This window comes from Lepisma saccharinum, chromosome 1, assembly GCF_977018435.1.
Source record: "Lepisma saccharinum chromosome 1, izLepSacc3.1, whole genome shotgun sequence".
Classification (NCBI taxonomy): Eukaryota; Metazoa; Arthropoda; class Insecta; order Zygentoma; family Lepismatidae; genus Lepisma; species Lepisma saccharinum.
Window position 1 is genome coordinate 40,937,671 of NC_139229.1, and position 24,488 is coordinate 40,962,158.

Below are 24,488 nucleotides of genomic sequence, written 5' to 3' on the forward strand. Positions count from 1 at the left end.
GACATACGAAGAGCTGTCAACTCTTTTGTGCCAAATCGAAGCTTGCTTAAACTCTCGACCTCTTACATTCTTACCTGACTCTCATGAAGAATTTAATTACCTCACTCCAGGCCACTTCTTATTGGTGGCCCACTAACTTCCTTTCCTCAACCAGACTTAAGTGATCTCAAAGAAAATAGACTTTCCAGGTGGCAACGAGTTCAACAGTTTCAACAAAGGATTTGGAGAAACTGGTCCCGAGATTATCTTCATGGTATGCAACAGCGTCAGAAGTGGACAACCACGCAGCCCAACCTGCAACCAGGACTACTTGTGCTTCTGAAAGAAGACAACCTACCCCCATTATCTTGGAAAATGGGCATTATAGAAGAAGTGTTTCCAGGGAAAGACAATTTAGTTTGTGTAGCCGTGGTTCGCACCAAGGATGGAGTGTACCGAAGGGCTCTCAGTAAGATTGTACCTCTTCCAGATAAGAAGATCAATTGAACTTTCATGATTTAGTTTGGATGCTGCGCATTCCAACGGGGGGGGGGGGGGGGGGAAGAATGTTGAAGATTATAAATAGTATTGCTTTCCGCTCCTCATTTGTTTTTATTTTACTCCCGCTGGGAGCTTCTTGCAAGAACTCGGAATTCTGGGAGCGTGATATTCGAACACAGCGGCATGGTGCATGTCGGCTCGCGGCAGCGGGAGAACATTTCAGCTAGCCTATCGGATGTGGGCCTTTTTGTATTTCTTCAGTGTGCAAACGTATTTAATTATTATATAATACCAAGTGAATTAAAGGACTTGTATCATATGCGAATTTGTTGCTGTATCCGTTGTTCCAGCCCTATGGTAAGATATTCAATATGGCGTCATACCCAGAGATGCTAGTTTTCTTTCATGTTGATACGTGGAAGGTATCTTCAGACAGTAATTTATGTTAATTATTATAAGGGTGTTGAAGGAACTTGATAATTTCAGAATCAAACTGTTTTTTGAGGCATCACTATTATGGGGAAAAATATGCCTTCTTTGTCTCCCCTCCTCCCCTGGAAAAAATCCTGTGGACGTCCATGATCAACATACTGTCAGCCTCACTCCCACCTGATCCTACTGACTCTCTCATCCGAGGCTTGGGAGATCATGCAAGCAGTTACTGGGTGACGTGTGGTTAGCAGTTACAGGGTGATGTGTGATTAGCAAGCACGATGAACTCCAGTCGTTGTCGTAGGATTTCATGACTGGGTTACGCTACTAATTCGTAGTTCTCCAATTTTCTCACAATGGTGTGTGGTCACCAGTTCCATACACAGGCCGAAATCTCAAGACAAAAGTTGTTACGCTTCCCCAGGAGACTCGAACCCCTGCACGTGTCCCATAGCCAGAACTGAAAGCATGATGCCTTAGACTGCACGGGCATAGTGCAGGACAAGCACCTTCATCTCCCACGAAAAAGCACTTTGATTTCCTGTATGGAGTGAACTGGCCATCAAAAGCCCTTAAACTACCTCACTAGACAGAGCTTCATAATGAAGAAAACCAGTTTCCACATTATGAGTGATCAAAGTTTGAGTTACACAACATATATACTTTTGAAACACTGAATGTGGTCATAAGATATCATTTGCAGTTATAATCTAAATATTATCTGTAACGAAAAACTTACCAGTGGTGTATTTATCACATGGTTAATTCGTAATGGCCAATCCATCTCTAACCAATTTTTCGGCAACACTTTCTCCTTTCAGGAACAATTCCACCTTGTAGCTGTCACCATCTTTGCCCTTGAAGACACACTTGTAGGTACGAGCACTGAAGTATCTATCCAAATTACTGCTGCCAGCTCTAGGCCAAGCATGTAATGCTGGTTTCACTCCATCCAATGTGCAGAGGATTGCTTGTTTGGGCAACGTGACAAAAACAGGATCAATGTACCACAGTTCACCCTTGCCCACAAAACTTGCATTGCCATAGTCAACAAAGGACACAAATACATCATGCTCCTCAACTGCTTTGATCTCGGCTCTGTACAGATTCTGATCTAGCGGGAACTTGGCAATAACTGGCAGACCTATTTTACAAGACACAGCTTGATTGACTCGCCTTCTGTAAATTCTGCCAATTTCAGTTGACATCGTTCGGAACTCATGTTTGTATGACAACAATTGAACATAGAATTTTTCAGGGTTGATGAACCAAGATATACCCACGTCTCCTGTCTGGCCACTGGAAACAGATATATCTGTGAAATTTTCAGCACAGAGGTATGGAGTAGCAGAAAACGGCCTCACCACATCAACACTTTGTCCAGTATTCATATCTAAAATAATGAAGTCAAAAATATCCACAGTATTCTGAGCACTTCGCTAAGATTGTTGCACTCGTTGTTACGACATTATAAAAGTATTGAGTCAGTGGAACACTAGCAGAGTGTTAACATAAATATTCAACATAATCATAATGAAGTCCTACTGATGCAGATCCCTCACTGCTCACAATAACTTATTCAGATGCCATTAATAGTCTTCTGTTAGCCATTGTAGACATTATCTGAAATAGAAATAAATAAATGAATAAAATTCTTTCTAATAGGAATAAATAAAATTCTTTCTAACAAGCAAATATTTACGTAGAAATTTCAGCGAAAAATGCAGGCTTGACCAGGACTCAAACCTGGGTCTCTGGCATACTGTGCCACTCCTACCACTGAGCTACCGAGCTGACCTGGCTTCGCCTGATTTTTCGCTGCCGCTGTTATACCTGTGTCGAATCGTCTCTGGGTTCGAGTCCTGGTTGAGCCTTCATTTTTCGCTGAAATTTCTACATAGTACATCTTATGTGTGTGCCTAATCTTCAAGAAAATATTTATTTGGTAAAAGGAAACAAACTTTTAGCACTAAACTGTAATGGCACAGGATGCATATAATTCATCAAAATTCTAAATTAACTGCATCTTGTTAATTGTTTTACAATTGTGCATTTGAAAATTAAGAATGGCATATTTCGGTGCTTTGGATTGAAGTGAAATAATGAATCAGGCTTTCAATCTGGAGTCAACTTTCATGTGCCATCATCATCTAACTTGTAATATTTAAGTGATCAACATCTAACTTGTAATAAGTGACAAAGCTGAAAACAGTGAGCAAAATTTGATTCAGTACCAAAAAGTCAAATATCAAACTATTGTATGCAAAAAGCATAAAGCTATACAATTCTATTCTCTCAAGAACCACAGAGCAAAGGATGATGTACTTAATGTTATCTGAAAAATCACTGGTAACAAATTTATTTATTTTTCTGTGTGTGTGCAATACAGACAAAAATATATGTTCTTTACTAATATGAGGGAGCTGAATTCAATGCAATTTACAGAATTCATCTATCAAGTCCCATTTCCTAGATACAGCATTTTTGAATATTTTATGTAACTCCGATGCAAATATCACAATATGATTTGAGATATAATTTCTCTGAAGCAATTACTACTTCCTTGACTACATAATGAATATAACGAAAGAACATACCAATAAAATAATAATGTCCTGCACTGTGACCATGCAGACTTAGACGACATGCTTTGGGCTCCAGTTACAAGGACACATGCAAATTTTTCTCCTGATATTTCGGCCTGTGTTTGGGATGGGTGGTCACCCACCATCATGAGGAAATTGTGGAGCTATGAATGAGTAGCGTAACCTGGTCATGAAAACCTACAACAACTGTGGGTCCATCGTGCTGACCACATGTCACCTCTCTAACTGGTTGGATGAGTGAGTGAGTAGATTCGGGTGGGAGTGATTTGTTGATGATTTGGTATTTTAAGTCCACTTTATGCACAGTAAGGCTAATCGGGACTGGACCTACAGTTTAAAGTGGGATCCGAACCTCGGGGCCCCTTGATTACAAGGCGACGACACTACCACTGCGCCATGGAAGAGGCCTCGGGTGGGAGTGAGGCCAGCAGCCTGTAGGTAGACCCAGGCCCTCAATGGGCTTTGGAACCAGGGTTATTATTGTGAAATAATAATTCCCAAAATGTGAAAAGATGTAAATGCCTGTTATATTCTATTACCCACTGCCTTTATTAACAGAAAGGCATCTTTTAAGATGCAAATTGCAATCTAATCACATTGTGTTCAGTACTATAAATGTGTGTCAAATTTAGTTAGACCTTATTCGATGCACTCAATTTCAGGCTAGTTCATCGAATGTATTTGTATTTCAGTTCATTTATCAATTTTGTTTATCTCAAATGTTATGTCATAGGTGATGGCTCAAGGTGCATTGGCTGTTGGAGTTTGCACTCTTGTGGGTGCTTCCAAACTATGCACATGGACCAAGAAGACTCTTCATATATCAATATTGGTTGTAGGAAGGCATCAGATGATAGCAGAGATGAAACATTGAATCCTAAATAGACCACAGCCAAAATATCTCTATTTGTTTACAATTTGGAGATAGAACATTTGCGTTTTCAATGGATGAATTGTTTTTAGTATTTCTACTAATCAAGTTTCACCAAATGCCTGACACCCCTTACAAATGAATGAAAGTATTCTTCTCAGCACAATCAGATTGTAAAACCATGCATAACACTTTGCAAAAGAAGAAAAGCAGAAGCAAAATGTGATACCAATGCACTTCCACATTCGTTCTGCGAAAATCAAGAGAAAAAGCAAAAATATTACCTGCTGTGTTCGAACACAACACAAATATCGAAAATCATGTCATATTATGCACCAAACTAATATTTGTCTGCTACTTAATTGCATGAAGCCACGCCCCCTAGATACTCGCTTTTGAAATGCAAGGTGAATCTCTTGTAGCGCAAGTACAAGGTTTCTTCCATTCCAACAGAGAATGTGTTTGCTGGAGGCCAGGATTGGGCCTGTGTGGAAAAATGGGGAACAAAATCGAAGGAAACTACCGAAGAGGAAAGGCGTATTGCGGTGAGTTTGTTTCGCAATGGTAAATCTTTCACAGACATGTGCAGTAGGCCCATCAGCACAATTAAAAGTATTGTGTATAGGTTTAACAACACAAGAACATGTCCAACGAAATGGTTGACCTTGAAAGCTAACACAGAAAGAAAAATGTGTGATAGTGCGGAAAGTTGTGAAAAAAATCCGAAAGTGAGTGCCTCAAAGCTGGCTGTTGAGGTTGCAAATGAAACTGGAAAATGGTCTCAGCAGAAACAGTAAGAAGTGTTCCCCACCAAGCTCAGTATCGGCAAAGAACTGACCGCAGAAAACCATACATCACCAAACGCAACAGGAAGAAAAGGAATGACTATGCCAAAGCACACAAAAATGACACCTATGACTACTCGAAGAGTGACATATTTACAGATGAGAGTAAATTTAATATTTTCAAGTGAGATGGACGCATGGTGTGGTGGAAGAACACAGAAATATCTGAGAAGAATCTAAGACCGGCTGTGAAACATGGTGGAGGTTTGATGCTTGTATGTGGGTGCACGGGTGCCAGTGGTGTTGGGGATCTGCATTTTGTGGAAGGCACAAGGGATCATAAAGCATACATCAACATCCTGAAGTCCCACCTTCCCAAAAGGGTGAAGGATATGGGTCTATCCAATGGATACATCTTCACACAAGATGATGACCCTAAGCATACAGTTCACAGCACTAAGTTGTGGTTACTCTATAATACACCACACTGGATGGAAACACCTCCACAATCTCCAGATGTTAATCCTATAAAGCATGTGTGGTATATGATGGAGAAAAACATACGCAAATACAACATTTCTGATACAAATGATCTGAAGAGAGCTATAATGGCAAAATATTTCACAGGAAACGACAAGTAATTTGGTTCAATCAATGCCACAAAGGATGGAAGCCATCCTTCAAAGCAAAGTATCAACCATGTGTAAGGATGACACACTTTTCTTTCTATGTATTGCAGACGAATATTTATTTGGCATGTGTGTTAATTTTTGTTGTAATCATCCTTACACATGTTTAGTCAGGTTTACGGCTTTTAGCATTACAATAATTTCGGCCCAAGTTTCTTTTGTTTTATTGTGATTTCATCATGCTACATAAGCAATTTTTGTCTACAACTTGCAAATACGTATCACACAATTATGAAAATAAACTCTGCAAGATCTGTCTTATATGCTGATGATACAAGCATGGCGATGACTGGCTCAAACAGTGATCTTCTTTCCAACATTAGTCACACAATAGAGTATCTCAATAAGTGGTTCTCAACAAACAAACTACAACTGAATGTCAATAAAACTATAGCAGTAAATTTTCATCACACAAGGAGCCAACCACGAGGTAACCCTTCTATCAAATTACAAAACACTGTGGTTAACTATGAGAAATCAGTTAAATTTTTAGGGCTGTGGATCAACGAAAATCGTAGCTGGGAACCACAAATCAACTATTTGGCAGGCAAACTCAGCAAAATAATCGGTAACACTTTACTATACCGGAGACGGATTTCTTGAAATTTACAGGAGAAATTACTTACGCAAATCATTTTCTGTAGCGTCGTTGATGTTTGGGAGTGTAGTTTTGATCCATTTTAATGCGAATGCATTTGGTCTTCTATGAAAATCTATTTCTGATGCGCTATTGCTGCTGCCGCCATTTGCTTTCTGCACGACAGCAGATATATGCTCTCGTATTGTCCGTATATGCTAAATTGAACGAAAGGAGTGCTAATGGAACCTAACCTAACAGGCCTAACCTAACCTAGTACGCATACCTCGTCCCCGTGATGGTTCGTGGGGCTTTCGTGAATTTTTGGGCTAATGTCAATGGTTTTTAGGGCTACCCGTGGATGGTTTATGGGAAATAAGGAACAACAGTAAGTACTCGTTAATGTAAGAAATAGACATTATTTTTGTTAGAAATTCATTATTTCACCTAAAGAAATGTTCCGCAATGCAGAATAGTACGTTAGCAATGTAAAAAATTGTGAAATAAATCATTGATAGGTGTCTCTGGTATAGTAAAGTAGTACCAAATAATCTACGCCATCAAGGTAATAAAGGCTAGGCTACCACAAATTTGGAAACAACAAAAACAATTTATTTCAGCTTAGCCTATTTCAATCCTTGTTAACGTATGGAATTATATTCTGGGGTAATGCTTCCAAGACTAGGCAAATCTTTATCTTACAAAATAAAGTTATACGAATCATGATGGGGGCAAGACCAAAGGAACCATGTAGGAAGCTATTCAGGGATCTAGGTTTTCTGCCACTCCCATGCTTGTACACCTGCTCTGCTATGTAAAAGCAAACTTCTATGATTTGTTTAGGTGCCACCATGACGTACAGAATTACAACACAAGAAATAAAACTAACTTACTAATACCTGTACACAATACAGTTCTATATGAAAGATTACCTAAGTACTCAGGGACTCTCCTGTATAACAACCTTCCAAACCACATAAAAACATTGAAGCCTGCAAAGCTTTTATGAAAGAACTGTACAAATACTTACTGGAACACTGCTTTTACTCAATTGATGAATATCTAAGCCTGCAATAATATATGTATGTATGTATGTATTTTTTCTTCTCAAGTTTCGCTAAATCAGATCTTATTAAAAACAAGATAGGTATCGTAAAACATAAACCACATTATGCTATACTGATATTGAGGCATCTCAATGTGTATCAGTGACTCCAAACATGGTGTGGTTACTGGTGAAAGGTAACATTTTTATTGCAGAGTTTTATTACATTATGTTGTACTCAATGATATTTTATTATATTCCACAGTTACCATGTATTGTATTGACATAGTTTTATTGTATTATAATGTTACTATATTTTACTGTAACCATAAATTGTATTTCATTGTATACTGCATTGTTTATGATAGAGTAAACAAACTGACATGTCCGATATCACTGCCTGTATATGCAAATAAGTGATTCATGGATGAAATAAATCTTATCTTATAATGATTACAATACACTGAAATGACATTTACTTTTCAATATTTTTGTGTGCAAACGAATAACTATTCCAGTGCAATTTTTGTTGTTATCGTAGTTAATGCCAGTCTATACATCCAATAAGCCATTTCTATATGTACAGACGAATTTGTTCTTATGTATTGCAGACGAATATTTATTTGGCATGTGTGTTAATGTATTTTTTGTTTTAATTCACTTTGTATGACTAATATGACATTTACTTTTGAATATATTTGTGTGCAAACGAATAAGTATTCCAGTGCAATTTTTGTTGTTATCGTAAGTTAATGCCAGTCTATACATCCAATAACCCATTCCTATATATATAGACGAATACTTTCTGGAGCCACTGCATGTAATATAGATGGATAGCTGCGTTCCCTCGGACAATCCTCAGCTTTGTCTGCGACTTTCAAATATCACACAATTAAGAAAACTTGTAATAATTACAATAAATTGAAATGAATGGAACAATAACATTTGCCAACATACGTATCATAATTGCTTTGACATAATTACTTGTACCCTTAACTTCTTGACACTAAAACAATAAGTTTATACAAGGAAAAATGATGTACGACCACAATTTCAACTTCGAATTATCAAGTTGTAACTAACAAACGAAGACGGGGTCTACCTTGTTTCACTTCACTTCTGCAACCTTTGTGTACTTTGTTTGTTGCATGAAGACGAAGAGCAGGGTTGCAAAGTGCCAGCGGAGAGACGCGCTATATTTCAGTTTAAAAATCACCAGAAAAACGCTAGGCAAAGGGAAAAAATCGCCAGAAAGAGCGCTATGTCATAAAGAGGTAAATTATAGCATAAAATAGTATATTTTCGTTTATAAAGCATCATCATCATCTGACAAAGAAAACGTCTTCTTTATGAGAATCTCCGCCTGTGGATAGTTCGTTCATCAATTCCGAAACTTGTGCATTGTTTCGACAGAAAAACCGTGGGTGGGGGGGGGGGGGGTCGAAACAAACTGGAGGCCTAATTCAATAAAAGTAATATTAAGTGTATATCGTTGTCATTATGGAATGGTAATTATATCAGTTTCAGTGTATTTGAAATGCGTATTTACAAATTAATTACATTGCATTAATGTAGAATTTTGATTCCCCAGTGAAGCTATAACTCATTACAAATTGAATAAAACTATAAGATTCTCGAACCAGAATAAAACACCAGATCTGGTGTAAAAAGCTCCAAATTAGCATTCCTGGCGGGGAGTGAGGTACGACTTCGTGACGCCTGACGCGCAGGCCCGTAGCTAGAGGGGGGCAGGGGGGGCAACTGCCCCCCCTGAGAGCCTGCTCTGCCCCCTCTGTGAAAAATACAGAACACATTCTTACCTAGAATTCTCACTAATCTTTACAATTATATCATGTGTTACTCTAGCAACATTACAAAGACACTTATTGATTTTGTGATTTATTAGGGTGTATGGGATTCCGTATAATGTCGTATCAGGATTGGGGGGGAAAATTCCCTTCCAGATTAGACTTCGGGAAATGATTTCACAATTTTTAGTATCTAGAACAGTTGTGACATTTTGAGTAGTCTTGTATTACAGGTGCCTAATGTGTTCGGATGTTTTTCTTGGATATGTTGCTATGAACTTTGAATTGATTAAATTTTTGTTCCCAAGTCCATCTTTTGGTAATAGTGTGGTAGAGAGAGGGAGTGGATATTTGATTTTTGTTACTTTGCGTTACTTTTCTGCCACTTATAGCTAATCGCAACAATGAAGGATGACGTGAAATTGATGAAGACACACTCATAAACAGTGCCCCAACTACAGGGGGCATTGTCCCCTCCCCCTGACCTTGGACAGAAGTCCATTCTAGGGGAAGCAAACATTTAAGTAAAAAAAACAAGACTAGGAGAATCTAAGAATAGCAGGACAATTGGATACTCATGATGGAATTAGTTTTTACGTGTTCCTTGCATTTTTCTACCAGACGTCCAAGGGCACTTACAAGGGGCACAGAGGGGCAATTGCCCCCCTCGATTTTAAATTTTATACAAATAAAAAAAAAATCGTAAAATTTTCTTGCTCGCTTCGCTCGCAATGTCTGCTGTTCTTATAGTCCAAGTTCAGATTCATAGCTATGGAGCAGCAGGAGTCGGCCCTGGGAGCCAAACGATCTATATGAAAAAAAAAATGTTAATGCCATGGTGCCCCGTGAAATTATTGCACCCTATTAAAACAATTTATTTCTATGAAACTTAATATGAAATATTAATGATGACACTGTAATCCAAAAAGTCATTGATCAATCAAGGGATTCCTATTTGTTTGTCAGGTGTCAAACACATGTATTTCAACTATAATATAATACAATTCACACAATATTTTGCAAAATGATTAACGTAACCAGTAGGCAAACGTTGTCTGTAGTGATGCAAGAGTCTCCCCTTTGAAAGAAATAGAGTCCGTGGTGGACTAAGGGACCCATGTTTTAATGTTTTAGCAAGTACAAAAAAAGTGTATTAGCTACAAATTTTTACACAATTCATCAAAGTGTAGGTAATATGTAACCATTATTATTTAATTAATTCTATTTTTCTTGCATAACACAACACAATGGTGTTGTTGGATTCTCGTTAGATTCCTTTGTGCGTAAAATCTTTCGTACTGGAAACTAGAGGGAATCATTATGAAGCATGATTTATAAAGGGCTCCGTTAATCAGTTCTGCAGAGAGGCCCAAAGTTGTTGGTGTATATTAATCATCTATTAACATTATCGACGTGTAAATATCAAGTAGATACAGTCCCTATTAGCCTACCTAGGTATTTATGTTAAACTTCATATTCTTTGGCAATCTGGAAAGGTCATTATCGAAATATTGCTATTTGATGTTGCTCGAAGTTCTTTTGTTCGTTGCAGTTTCAAGATATCATCCGTTTTCTGTTACTTATCTCTTTTGGGGGAGGGGGCAAGTGCCTCTGTGTACCCTGCTATATCTGCCAATGCGACACAATATATTAAAAATTTGCCCCCTCTAGGATTCACTTCGCCCCCCCCCCCCCCCTACAAGGAATTCCTGGCTACGGGCCTGCTGACGCGGCCCCGTGAGGATCTCAAGACAGTATCCCGGCATCATTATTTCCCCGACGAACAATGAATAAATTAAAACTCATTACAATTTGAAAATTCACATGCAATTTTTCGCACCAGAATTTACACCAGAAAATCTGAAAAAACACCAGAATTTCGCCTTGGCGATTTAAAAAATTTGGCACCAGCTCGAGGTGTCAAAACACCAGATCTGGTGTAAAAAGGCTAGGCTAGCTAGGTTTCTAAATAATAATTTTTAATTATATTTATGCTAATGGAACCTAACCTAACAGGCCTAACCTAACCTCGTAGTCATTCCTCGTCTGACGTCAGAACACAAGGCTGCGTGCAAAGAGAATAGTAGGGGTGTACGGACAAGGGCGCCGACTTTCCCAAATTGCTGTGGGTGCATATCAATGGCGGTTAGATCTGTAATTATCAAGTATTGTATACTTTAAACAACTGACATGCACAATGATTGCAAGAGGCAATGATATTATCAACACGTTACTAAAAGAAAATACCACATTCATACAAATTAAAATGAAAAAATCTTCATAAATGCAAATAATTTTAATTTTATTGCAGAAAGAACTATGCAAGGATTTTGTTGTGAACAGAAACTACAAAATGACTAACTTTATGTACCAAATAATAATAATACTGATGACATGTTAACTTTCAATATAAAACACATTCCTTCTTACGTCATTTGCACTTATGAATTTGTTTGCAATTTTGGTAATGTCATCTCTTTATGAACATGCAAAATTGCCAAATCATCTTTTTTGGGTCATTGTTGACCGCAAAAACGTTTTCAATCGTCTAAGTGCTGAAAATGACCGCTCAGAGGTACAAGAAGTAACAGGTATAGTTAAAATCACCCGTACAAACTTCACAAATTCTGTGAGAATTTCACGCATGAGACCACTGTTTTCTCTACTTACGTAAAATATTTGTAATTTGATTGATTGATTGATTTGGTGTTCTAAGTCCACTTTATGCACAGTAAGACTAATCGGGACTGGACCTACAGTTTAAAGTGGGACCCGAACCACTATGTGCCTCCACCGGGTATCGAACCCGGGACCCCTTGATTACAAGGCGACGACGCTACCACTGCGCCATCGGGGAGGCCCAAAATATTTGTAATGTCTCACAAGTTGGCCACTTTTTCTTTGTTCGTTCTGCATACATCTAGAAACATGTCCCTGTGCAATGTTAGCTTGTCTTTATCAAAGTATGTCCCATAGAACTGCAGAATTCGATCAGCACCAATTTGACCGATAGCAAAAGCTTCAAGTTGTGAAATAAGTTCCAAAACGTTTGTTTGAAATCTACGATTTAGCGACATCAATTATTTCAAAAAATATTTGTCTGTACATTTCCTCCGGCGTTTGATACGTATGACGATCACTACCTTCCTCTTAGCGTTTTGGCATCTTCCTTTTTCTAGGCAAAACTGGTTTATCAATGTTCAATTCCTCCGCTTTCCTCATGGTTTCATGCCACAACTCAAAAAATATATCCCTTTATGAAGCTAAAGTTTCCACCAAAGTTTTGATTTCTCGGTGTGACAATGATTTCTTCTGAAAAGAAGAATGAAGTTGTTCAATCCTGCCGAAAACTGAAATTAACATTTTTCAGGAAAATAAGAAATCTGAATTGATGTATTTGAAAAATATCCACTAGCCTTCCCACCGACTTCACTTTTTTCTTCTGACAGATCTCCAAAAATTTTAAGAGAACGTCATAATTACTTTCCAACGATTGTAGTGTTTTACTCTCACACACCACCTTGTGGGACAGAATGGTTGCAAAGTGAGTCTGGGAATGTTTTTTATAACACCATCTTCGTTGTCTTACGATTGCGATTGAAACACTGCTAGCCTCTTTGGCGAATGTCTTACAAATGATATTAATTCACGAAGAATCACCAGAAAGTCTCGCACATAACTGATACCTTGTATCGCATCTTGCACTACCAAATTCAAATTATGCGCCGAACAATGAACAAATATAGCTCTCGGCTCCAACTGAGTAATCCTACTTTGTAATCCTGTTAAATGTCTACTGACATTACTCGCGCAATTATAACATTGACCACGACAGTATTTTATGTCGAGAGATAAACGTCTTATGACATCCTGGACGACTTCAAACAATGTCCTAGAACTTGTTGAAGCTACTTCATAGAAGCCCATAAACACTTCTTCAACTTGCAGATTTTCATCGACAAATCTCAAGCATATGGATATTTGTTCCTTCACTGATATGTCGGGAGTCTCATTTACAATGAGAGAAAAATACAGGTTGTATCAAAAAGAATCATCCGATTTCAAAAGGCTATATTTAGGAAACCAATGAACATAGAACCTTGCTGTAAATTGTAAAATACATGTTGGAATATAAAGTTTTATTTACATAATGTTTACAATTGCTCTATATGTCTACCTCTGGATGCACAGCATACAACCACACAATGGTGAAATTCATCCCATACTTGAGGGACATGTCTGGTGTTACTGCAGTCACTGCTGCCAACGGCCTATCCGTCGTTGAGGAAGCTAGCTCATTGTTAAGAAATGAATGAACATCCAGGTGGTAGTGGTGGTGCTCCATCCTGTTGGAATACGAAAGGGAGCCTATCAATTTGGCTTCACACCATTGGCCACCGAGGTCGCCAGATCTCACTGTCTGTGATTTTTTCTTGTGGCGGATTCATGAAAGACCCCGTATATGTCTCCCCCCTCCCTTTAAGAACTGTGGATGAGCTGTGAAACCACATAACAACAGCAGTGACTGCAATAACACCAGACATGCCCCCTCAAGTATGGGATGAATTTCACTTGTGTGTATGCTGTGCATCCAGAGGTAGACATATAGAGCAATTGTAAACATTATGTAAATAAAACTTTATATTCCAGCATGTATTTTACAATTTGCAGCAAGGTTCTATGTTCATTGGTTTCCTAAATATAGCCTTTTGAAATCGGATGATTCTTTTTGATACACCCTGTATTGTGGCGTATTAATAGATTTCACAATATTTTGCTGTACATCGCTGGATAATAAAGATACAATTTCATTCAATATATCGTGAGAAACCCACTTATATGTAGTTCGCTGCAGCCAAGGTTTCAACTCAGGAGCATCTTCTGCTCTAAGCAGCAGCAACTGATGAATATTTGATGCTTCATTGGCGTGACCCCGAATTGCTATACCTTGCTGACTTAAAAATTGGAGGGATATTATTATCTTTAAAATCGCCTTGCGTGCATTTCTCATATCTCCTAATTTATGTGTTAAGATAAGAGATGACACATTGGTTCCTTGTTTCGTAGTTGCCAGAGCAGTCACGGACGAACGATGAAGTGTATATTTTTCGTGAACACTGAAACGTTCAATTGCCTTTTGCCACTGGGAAAATCCATTTCGAACAAATGCATTACACGAATCCCTGTCTACAGAAGTAGCAGTTGCCGACGGAAGTATTATACTGGAATCAAATGCGTTTTTACACACACTACAGAACACTTTGTCCAATTCTTTGTCGTAATAAATCTAAGGAAATGTATTTTTCCATCCTTCATGGTATGACCTGCCTGACGATTTCTTGACACTTGTTGCTAATGTACTACAGGAACTGGCAGAAGACACATTCTCGGGTTCCTTATTTTTTGACTGAACATGCGTTTCACTATGTTTACTGTCAGTAATATCCACCTGTGATGACGACGACAAACGTATGACGAATTTATCCATAGCGACTAGCAAACCTACTGTTCGAATTCCAAAGTATGTAAAGAAGCAATACTCAATATTGTGTTTCAGCTTTCCACACGCGTCCCGTGCCACGTGAAAATTGCGAAATTTTTTGTCCGGCGAAGAGCTTTTGCTCCACGCATCCGGTCAGTAGACCCTCTTCTTTGTACTAACTAGTGATGGGTCGTTCGTGAACGAGTCGTTCAAAAGTAACGACTCTCTCTTGTGAGCGGTGAACGACTCGTTCACCAGAATTGAACGACACGTTCAAAGAGTCGTATGTGTGCCACGACTCCTCCGCCCGCCAAGCAACTATTATTCCATTATTCCCTCTCCTTTCCACGAATTTTGCGAGGAAGGCGCATGCGCAAGTGTATACTCGCCTGGCGGCCGGAATTTTTGAAAGAAAGCAAGTCGATTCTGCGGGCAGCAAATGGGGACTGGAGAGGAGAGGGAGGGGGGGGGTCCTCTCTGTTCCTTTTCCCGTAAAGCTGGCTGAAACGTGCCGTGTACGATGAGAGGGGAAGGAGCATGCTCGCGAGTCGACTCTTTCCTTCGTTCAAAGAGTCGTGGCACACCTTAGCGACTCTTTGAACGAAGGAAAGAGTCGACTCGCGAGTGTTGTTTGCAGAGAGAGAGCGCGCAACCTCAGCCCATGACGGGCAGCGAAGAACAGCCAACAAATTTGTCCTGTAGTTTCAAGTTCGGCCAAACCATTAGCGCTAAAATCACAAGAAATTAAATGTTAGTAAAAAATATTAGGGGAGTCTTGTAAAAATTTTGAGAAGGCGTTAGGCACAGACCTCTTGATTACAATATTCCGATTAGCCTTTATGTGCAGATAGGATAGTCGGGACTGGACCTACAGTTTAAAGGAGGATCCGAACCTCCACTTTGTATTGAACACGGTACCCCTTGATTACCGGCGACGTTATCACTACGCCATCGGGGAGACCCGATTAGCCTATTGGAGCATAGAAGTGGACATTGTCTGACAAAATCGTTTTCATATGACGTGAAATATTTCATTAACATTAACGTGTAAATATTTTACTAATGAAAACAGCATTAAAGAATAAATATAGAAGTTTAATCATAAATCTCATCGTACATGATACTGCAAAAAAGCTTTTATTGAATGACTGCAGAATTAGGAACAACTACGTAAGATGGACATGGGTCATGTTCACGAGTGATATAAACAGCTGTTGGCCATCTGCGGTGAGCCTACGTGTTAAGGTGTTTTACTAGTAGAAAGCAACATTAAAAAAAAATACATACTTATAATTTGGCCCGCTTTATAGAAATTCGATCATACATTATGATATTGGCAGAAACTTATATTGAATGACTGTAGAACAACAAAAAGCTATGGATATGGGATGGACATGGATAATGTTCAAGAGCGATATATATTTCTTAAACACAGCTGTTAGCCATCCGCGGAGAGCGAGCGGGTGGATCCTACTTTAAACTGTAGATCCAGTCTGCTGGCGAGACTGCCGCCGCCGCGCCTTGTGTAAGAGAGCTCGCGACTCGCGAGCGAACGATGAGTGAGCAGAAGAGTCGCTAAGGCGAGCGAGTCGTTAAGGTGCTCCACGACTCTTCGTGCCGTCTCGAGAGTCGTGAACGATGAGTGAGCAGAAGAGTCGCTAAGGCGAGCGAGTCGTTAAGGTGCTTAATGACTCTTCGTGCCGTTTCGAGAGTCGTGAACGAATGATGGGGAAAGAGTCGTGGGACTGTGCTGTGACTCTTCGTGCTGTTTCAAGAGTCGTGAACGAGCGATGATGTGTCGCAGCGCAGATCTGGAGTGCATTTTGTTGACTCGCTTTCTCACATTTGTTGCGATATTAAAACCAGTGATCGAATGAAAAAAAGGAAGAATATGTAAATGCACGTTATTACTAATAAAAGGTTGATATAATTATATAGCATTTCTGTGTATGCTATCGTACTGCATAATTTGCATTATCCGCAGCATGAAATGTAAACTGAAACAAGATACAAATATAGAAAATCTCACTCATGAGGCAGAGTAATGAAAACAAGTATGTGCAATAAATTTTGTTTGTGTGTGTGTGTGTTTACTGTTTACACATATATGTATATCCATACACATACAGAATCGTATTTGTATTTTTCTTATTTTATGCCGCTTTTCTTCAAATTTTAAGTAATCGCGACGATGAGGATGATGCGTGATGATACAGATGAAGGGACACTCGTAAAGAATATCCTTGACCAGACCGGGACTAGAACCCGGGAACTTCTGTGGCAAGATCAAATGTCGATTACTTCAGAATCTTGGCCATCTAGTCGGCTACACGCACACACATATACACAAAAATGCAATACAATTTAAACTCTATCATTCATGGAACTGTAATTCCAGAAACTCTATCATTCATGTAACAATAATTTCTTGCTGGTGAGATCCTATATATTGACGATGGATGATCAATGCTGTTAACGTACTGAGCCATTTTTATTGCTGGCACTATTCCCTTGTCAGTGCAGTGGAGAATCCATCGCTCGTTTTTGCACTGCAAGTTGTGTCTTACACAGCAATTAATGACACTTTGGTGTCTCTTACACCATGAATATCCACAGGATTTGTTCCGAGGGTGACGCAAACGAGGCATTTTTTTTCCAGTGGTGGAGCAAACGAGGCATGTTTCTCCCTAAAAAAACGTAGCTGTTAGCAGGAATATATTCATATATGTCAGTTAGTTATCTGGATATCTGAATTATTCATATTCTAATTAAATAAATTACGCAGATATCTATAATCTACAATCTAGATAATCTGTATCTCCATGCAATAGACTGTCTTTATGAACCTCCTGCAAAATTAAGGGTTACTGTCAATTTTTCTGACGCTGTTGCCGCATTCAAAATTCACCTCAAAATGCTGAGAAAAATGTAGCTGTAGCGAAATTTTCGCTACAACTACAAGAATTTTGTAGTTTCGCTACCGCTACAACTACAATTTTTAAAATGTAGTGTCGCTACAGCTACCGCTACAAATTTTGTAGCTAGCTACAGTAGCGACGCTACAAGTAGCTCGCTACTTCTGATCACTGTAAATAGTTAATATATATTGTCAGTTTACTTGTAGAATGAAATAATGATGTGAAAATATCAATTTATGTGAAACAATGTAAATTCACTACAGCTTCAAAATCCAAAGAAAAGTAAAAACAATACAAAAAGAAGCAATTATGTTATTGGATACGCAAAGTATATACACTTTTACAGTTAAAGTAACAGTTCAATACACCCAGTTTTGTAATTTAGTACAATTAACGTCAAAGTAAACTGCTCTCGGTACTTCGGTATCTCAGTGGGTGACAGAAACTGATTGTGATTAATGAGGTGACAGGATTAATTGAACTGGGTAGAGTTCATTATACAGTTTGGTTCTGGGATTGGTTCTAAATAATCGTCCACTCTCTCACAACACCCCATGAAGAGAATTTTAAGTTACATTTTTTCAAACAGTATTTTAGTTAGACTGTCAATTGGACACCTTCTGTGAAGGATCGAAATGGAAATTATTTTGGGAGAGAATTTGAAAGATTCCCCGCTTGATCAGAATGCAAAGACCGCATGTGCTTCCTCAGCGTGGTTGTGTCGACGAACGACATAGAGCACTTGTCGCACAAGAATGGCCGTTCTCCGACATGACGCATGATGTGCAGCTTGATAGTTACTTTCGTGAAGAACGCTCTCTCACACTTGTCGCACTTGAAGGGGCGCACCCCGGAGTGGATTGCGAGGTGCTTGCTCAGGTTCCCGTGAATCCTGAAGGATTTCCCGCACCGGTCGCAGCAGAATGGCTTCAGTCTCAAGTGGAGCTTCATGTGCTCGACCAGGACGCACTTCCTCCCGAAGGAGGCGCCGCACTCGTGGCACCGAAACGGTCTCTCCCCCGTGTGTATCCGGAGGTGCTTCTTCAGAATTTCTTTCAGTTGGAACCTGCGACCGCACTCCTCGCACGCGAAGGGCTTTTCCCCACCGTGTCCTTCCACGTGACGAGCGAGGTATCTCTTCTTTAAGAATGGCTTGTCGCATGGCTTGCACATGAATCTACTCCTTTCAGCGTGATTTTCGACATGTCGTACCAGAACTCTTTTCCTGGTAAACAACTTCCCACATTCCAGACACTTGAAAGGATTGTGAATTGAAACGTGATCTTTTAAATAGGATTTCGACGGAAACGCGACACAGCAGTCCCCGCACTGAAATGGACGCTCACCTGTGTGGAGTCTTCGGTGGAGATTAAGATGGTCTCTCCTGCTGAATATTTTGCCGCACTCCTCGCACTTGAGAAAGTTTTCCGTTTTATGTTGACCCACATGCTTTGTTTCTGAGATGGCTGTCTTGCGTTTGAGTACGCGCATCTCTTCGTGGATCCTTATGTGTTCTTGTAGGGTACGATTCTCGGCGAATGTTTGACTGCAGTTCTTACACTTGAACTGCGCCTTGACTGCGTGACGTCTCGAGTGTCTTTCAAGATACTCTTTGCGCGTAAACGACATATCGCAGTGGTCACACTGGAAACGTTCTTTATCATGGATCGTATAATGCTTGCTCAGAGAACGCTTATCAGGAAAAACATTATTGCAGACTTCACATCTGAATTTTTCTCCATGTAGTTCCATGTGGCCGAGAAAGGATTTTTTCTTGTGGAATTTGAGATTGCATTTTTGGCATTTCAAGTGTAGATCTTCTCCATCGGCATCCCTTCCTGCAGTTGAAGACTTCTGCTTCTGGCCAATATTCGTAGGTTCATGTAAGGTATCAATAGTTGAAATGATTGCAGAGTTTTGGTGGCATAAGATTCTAAGGTTGTTGCGTCTTACTTTTATATTTTCTGCTTCCTTCGCCTCAATATGGCTTCTTACATATACAAGATTCTCCACTTCCTCTGCTTCTTTCTTCGTTACTTGATATTCTATGGATGATGAGAATGGCTTCTGATCAATCCTAGAAAATATGAATATATACATACATACATGCATACATACATACTAACTAATTAACTAACTCTTTAGCATTCTTGTACCTGAAGGTTTATGGCTGCAGTAACACAGGCCTTCCATGTGTCCCTATCCTGAGCAAGATCTATATACTCTTTTCCATCCCTACCAATTTCCTTTATGTCAATCTCAACATTATCCCTCCATCTTCGTCTTGGTTTTCCTATTGGTCTCTTACCATCAGGTTTCCCAACAAGAATTCTGTAAACTCCTCTTTCCTCTCCCCATTCGTGCCGCATGGCCTGTCTACCGAAGTCTTCTTTATTTAATCAGTCTAATAATATCTGGACATGAATACAAATTATGTAGTTCTAAATTATGTAACCTTATCCACCGGAGTGAGCATTGACCAGGATAGGAGGACAACGGTCAAAGCACCAGAAACAATAAACAAGCACCTGATCATAGAGGGTAGAGCGTCACCACGTTCAAATCTGGAATAAAAGGGATGATTTGGAATAGCGAGACACAGTTTGCCTACAATCGCCACCAGAGTGTGAGCTAAGCGCGACCTAGCCGCGAGTTGCAATCCGACCAGAGGTCTGGATTTGTTTTTTCCTCGAGTGAGTGTTTTAGAGCCATGGAGTAGAGCAGAATAGAACCAGGGGGTCGTTTTCCCCCTCGCCGTCTACGCATCCGTGCACATACGTGTGGTTATGTGAGAATAACGCCAGACACGTCCACCTGTGTCAATCGTCCGAAACAACGTCCTAAGTAGTAAAAGTTAATAACATTTGATATCCATGTGAAACCGCGAATGGCTCATCGCGTATGTTCGTCTCATTGCCCAAGCCACGTATCTGTACTTACGAGCGACCGCGAAGAACTGACCTATTATTGCGCAAGTTGTCGTATGGAGTCGACAGTGTGCGTGTACCGTCCTGGACGTCCCTGCGAAGTGAACGAGTGAAGCCAGGAACAGATGATGCCAGATGGAGCTGCCGACTGATCCACTTTCGCCAACCAGGATAACCGTGAAGCGCAACACTGGAGTGCGGATGTCTTCCAGAATTGTAGGACCACTTTCACCCAACCCAAGTCAGAGGGAATGCAGCGAAGGTAAGATCCAACCATGTGCGTGTGTGAGAGAGATGACGCCTATCTACCGCGAATCTGCGTAAATCAAATCATTGCATAACTTAAATCAGTGCTATGGCATCCCTAGACATCGGTATTCCGGCGGAGTAATCAATGTTAAAGATGAGAGTTTATGTTAACAGCAAACAATAGTTCATTGAAGTATATTTATACCTTCAGAAAAGATAGAAGGGGTTCGCACAAGGAACAATTATTCACTTTATACTTAAAATCCTAAACGATAAATTGTAAAAGGCAATGTAGCCAAGACATAGCAAGAGTATGGTCAAAGTATTAATTAATCTAACCTTTGTAATTGTCATATTGTCGCCATATGCCATGGAATGAGAGTATGAATGTGAGATCGAGTGAAAGAGGGCAAGATGTACTGTCTATTTATATGTGCTTTAATATATGTGTATATTCAGAAACACCGTAGTATTATGTAACGTCATTTCAGGTATTTAAAATCAAATCCTCCTAGGTCTTTCTCGATAACTCCGACGGTTAGGCACTTATCCTGACCGTATTATAATTCATGTGATGTTTAATTCGCCCAGCAGGTGAGGCGAGCGATTCTTCGTTGTTGCGTTGCTAAGCTCAGTTGAGTTAGTTCAGTTGAGTTAATTAGTTAGTTTGTTAAATCAGCCCGTGACATAAGTTTTTCGTGTGTATTCATTAGGAAATTGTTTCCAGAGATCCAAGGCCTTTTTTCGGTTTCCAAGAGCAAGTAAGAGTTCAGAGTCGAACCAAGAAGGGTACATGCTTGATACATATTATTTCAAGTACATTTCTTATTTAGTGTCGCTTTCTTCCACATTTGACCAATTTTAACGATGGCATGAAGGGACATTCTCAAAGATTACCCACCCATGTCCAAACTGGGATTCACACACTCATCATGGATGGCGAGGGCGAACGTTTATGTGTGTAATTTCTCCGAAATGAATTATTGTGAATTGGAAATGATCATACAGAATGCATTGAGACTGTTTTCTAACATCAAGCACTTTCAATTCTCGGAATAACATGGCATTGCATGACTAATTAGGTCATTAGTAACATTATTGTTGTAAATGTGTCAGCACTGAGGATTTGTACCCTTCGCCTCATCGGGGCACAAGCACCTCAAGAGAGAAAAGAGGTAATTTATTCATCAAATTATAATAGCAAATATCGTTATTATGATGACGAACTGAACTCCATATCAAGTACAATGAAAACACATGTAAGTAAAGGTGAATGCTTTGTAGAGGCACTCGGCACATACATGGAGTAGACAAAAGACAATATTTTCAATTCCCACTGGGTGCGAGTCCTGCCTGTACACGTTCGTTATCCTGAAATGGAGTTTTCAGGGTTCTGGAAGACAGATTGATACATGAGAACTTTCTGAAAAGGTCACGCATTACATATCATGACTATGCCTTATTGGCATTTACATACATAATATTGGATTGACTTACAAGGAGAGGTTACGACTTGGGAATTTGAGTTTGGGACGGAACTTTCATGTGGTAGTAAGGTGCCCTGTTGATATTGATATGTCAAGGCAAGTTCTGTAAACCTTGTTTGCCACCTGTCTCAGAACTGTTGATAACATCCCTTTTTGGCAAACCGGTAAAACTGAGAAGTCATGGAAATGAAAGATCGTTGGAGAAAGTTTAGTTTTCACTAGTTTTAGCAAGGTAAATGTGTTTCTGTATTTATTCTTTTACTTGTATTCGTGTATTTCTGGTTATTCTTCAATGCAATTTATGTTCTGGTGTCTCAGCGATAATAATGTCTCACTGTGCTGTAACCGCATGTCTGCATTATAAACCTTTCTCTCAGAAAAGTCTCGTCCAAAACTCAATTTTTCAAGCCGTAACCTCTCCTTGTTAGATAAAATTTGTAATGTACTAACCTCTCTTCTTCTTTAAAGTTGGAAACTGCTGTCAATGAATTCTTCGATAAGAACAGATGCTGTTCAACCCCTTCGTTATTGACAGCTGAGTAAGAAAGGCCGGGGAAAGCTCCCAGGATCACTTCACATCCATCTTCTTCCTTGATTTTCACAGGCTTCACCGGGAAGTTCTCGAGAGATTTAATCCCAGGTGCAGATGTAGAATTGCTTGCTGTGGATGAAACTTGACATTTGCCACTTTCTTTCATAGCGCCGTAAGACATATTTTGCTTCGAATCTTCTTGTATCACACATGTGGCTTCATCTTGAGGCTGTTCAAAATTACCGCAGGCGTCAGAATTAGGTTGAGAAAGTTTGTCATACTCTTTATTTTCAAATGAAACCCAGTCGTCTCCAAGATCGAGGACGTCATTTCCCTGAATGCTCCATTTCGTGTCAGTCGCGTCTCCATGTTGATATTTCATAGGAGCCTCAGGACGAAAAATTGAATCCTGCTTCATGTGCAAAAAATCTCCGGCAAGCAATTCGTCATTTTCTGGTGTGAACAAGGATCTTGCTGCAGCAACAGATGAGATGTTTTCTACTTTGATGCTCGAGTGGCAGCGCTCCATTAAAGGTGAGGAAACATCGGGCGGAATCTCTGAGGTACCATTTGCTGTGTTCGCCTGAGGCATGTTCCATGGGTGTAGTGGCATTCAGGTCTCGCAAGAAGGGAGAATGCAAGCACCTAAAAGACAAACATATTGTAATTGTATAATTGTATCTGAAAGTAATACATATTGATGGATGGATGTACAGTCAGAGAAAGTAGTTTATGGGCCACGTGAACTACGATATTGTAACATCTTAAAGCCTGTTGTCTATGCAACCCAAATATCAAAGTTATCGCTTAGGTTTGCCTGGTGAACCTGGCTTCTTGGGAACTATTGAGTATTGATAGCAGCGTGAGTCATACACCCAGGACCAGCCATAACAAACAACGGCTGGGTGCCATGAGACCTCCAGAAAACTTTCAGGAATTGATTTCTTAACAACTACTCGTAAGGAAATGTTCTCTTTACTGATATTAGAGTCATTGTCAAGAAAGTTCACTAAAGTTGTGGATTTTATCAAATCATCATCGAGCAATACACATGCTGTCAACCCAGAACTCGTTGAAAAAGATTGGAGTTAAAGACAACTACTTGACAAATCATAAGACGAATTGATATTCATTAGTCCTAACTTAGAATTTAGTGTAAGGCATGGATCATTATGTCCTATCATCCATTTCATAACTTTATTAATCATCCTCATCGCCTTTGTTGACGCAAGTGCTAGAAAAGCAATATAAAACAAGCAAAATTAATAAATGACATTTTCAGCGATTTCACGCAGCGATTCAGTTGCATGTAGAAAGAGTTTTTTAATTGAGATCCAAGGGCCCCCCTCGTTCTGCTTCATTGTCATTTTGCCTCCACTTTGCCTGCCGCAACCAACCAACGAAACAATCCTGCTCTAAGTTTGTTAGCTTCGATGATCAACTTTTGTAACTGTTTATTGTAAATATTGTTAGTCAAGATTGTAACGAACTCGGATCGTCACAAGTAGAGACGGATCCACCTCAACGTATAATCAATTTTTGTAACTATTTAATGTTAATGTGGGTAGTTCAATATTTTCCCGCTCGCTTAACGCTAGCA

General features: G+C 39.5%; 1 protein-coding gene across 2 annotated transcripts; it reads right to left on the reverse strand.

Annotated features, from left to right (window-relative positions):
• Positions 1 to 2,298: 2,298 nt before the first annotated feature.
• LOC145994792 (uncharacterized) lies at positions 2,299 to 23,528 on the reverse strand. 2 transcript variants are annotated; one of them, XM_083131087.1, is made up of 3 exons: positions 22,807 to 23,528; positions 19,647 to 19,770; positions 2,299 to 2,535 (listed from the first exon to the last, which is right to left on the reverse strand). In XM_083131087.1, exons 1-3 carry the CDS (start codon positions 23,499 to 23,501, stop codon positions 2,488 to 2,490), a joined length of 867 nt encoding a protein of 288 aa, XP_082987213.1. In that variant the 5' UTR covers positions 23,502 to 23,528; the 3' UTR covers positions 2,299 to 2,487. The 2 variants fall into 2 exon arrangements, with proteins under 2 accessions (XP_082987213.1, XP_082987204.1); XM_083131078.1 differs by lacking the exon at positions 2,299 to 2,535 and having other exon boundaries at positions 18,308 to 19,770.
• Between the last annotated feature and the right edge of the window lie 960 nt (positions 23,529 to 24,488).

Coding starts and splice junctions, on each gene's coding strand:
- LOC145994792 (XM_083131078.1), bottom strand. CDS start 23,501: ATGCCACTACACCCATGGAACATGCCTCAGGCGAACACAGCAAATGGT. Junction 19,771..22,806: donor AACTTTAAAGAAGAAGAGAG/GTTAGTACATTA, acceptor CATATTTTCTAG/GATTGATCAGAAGCCATTCT.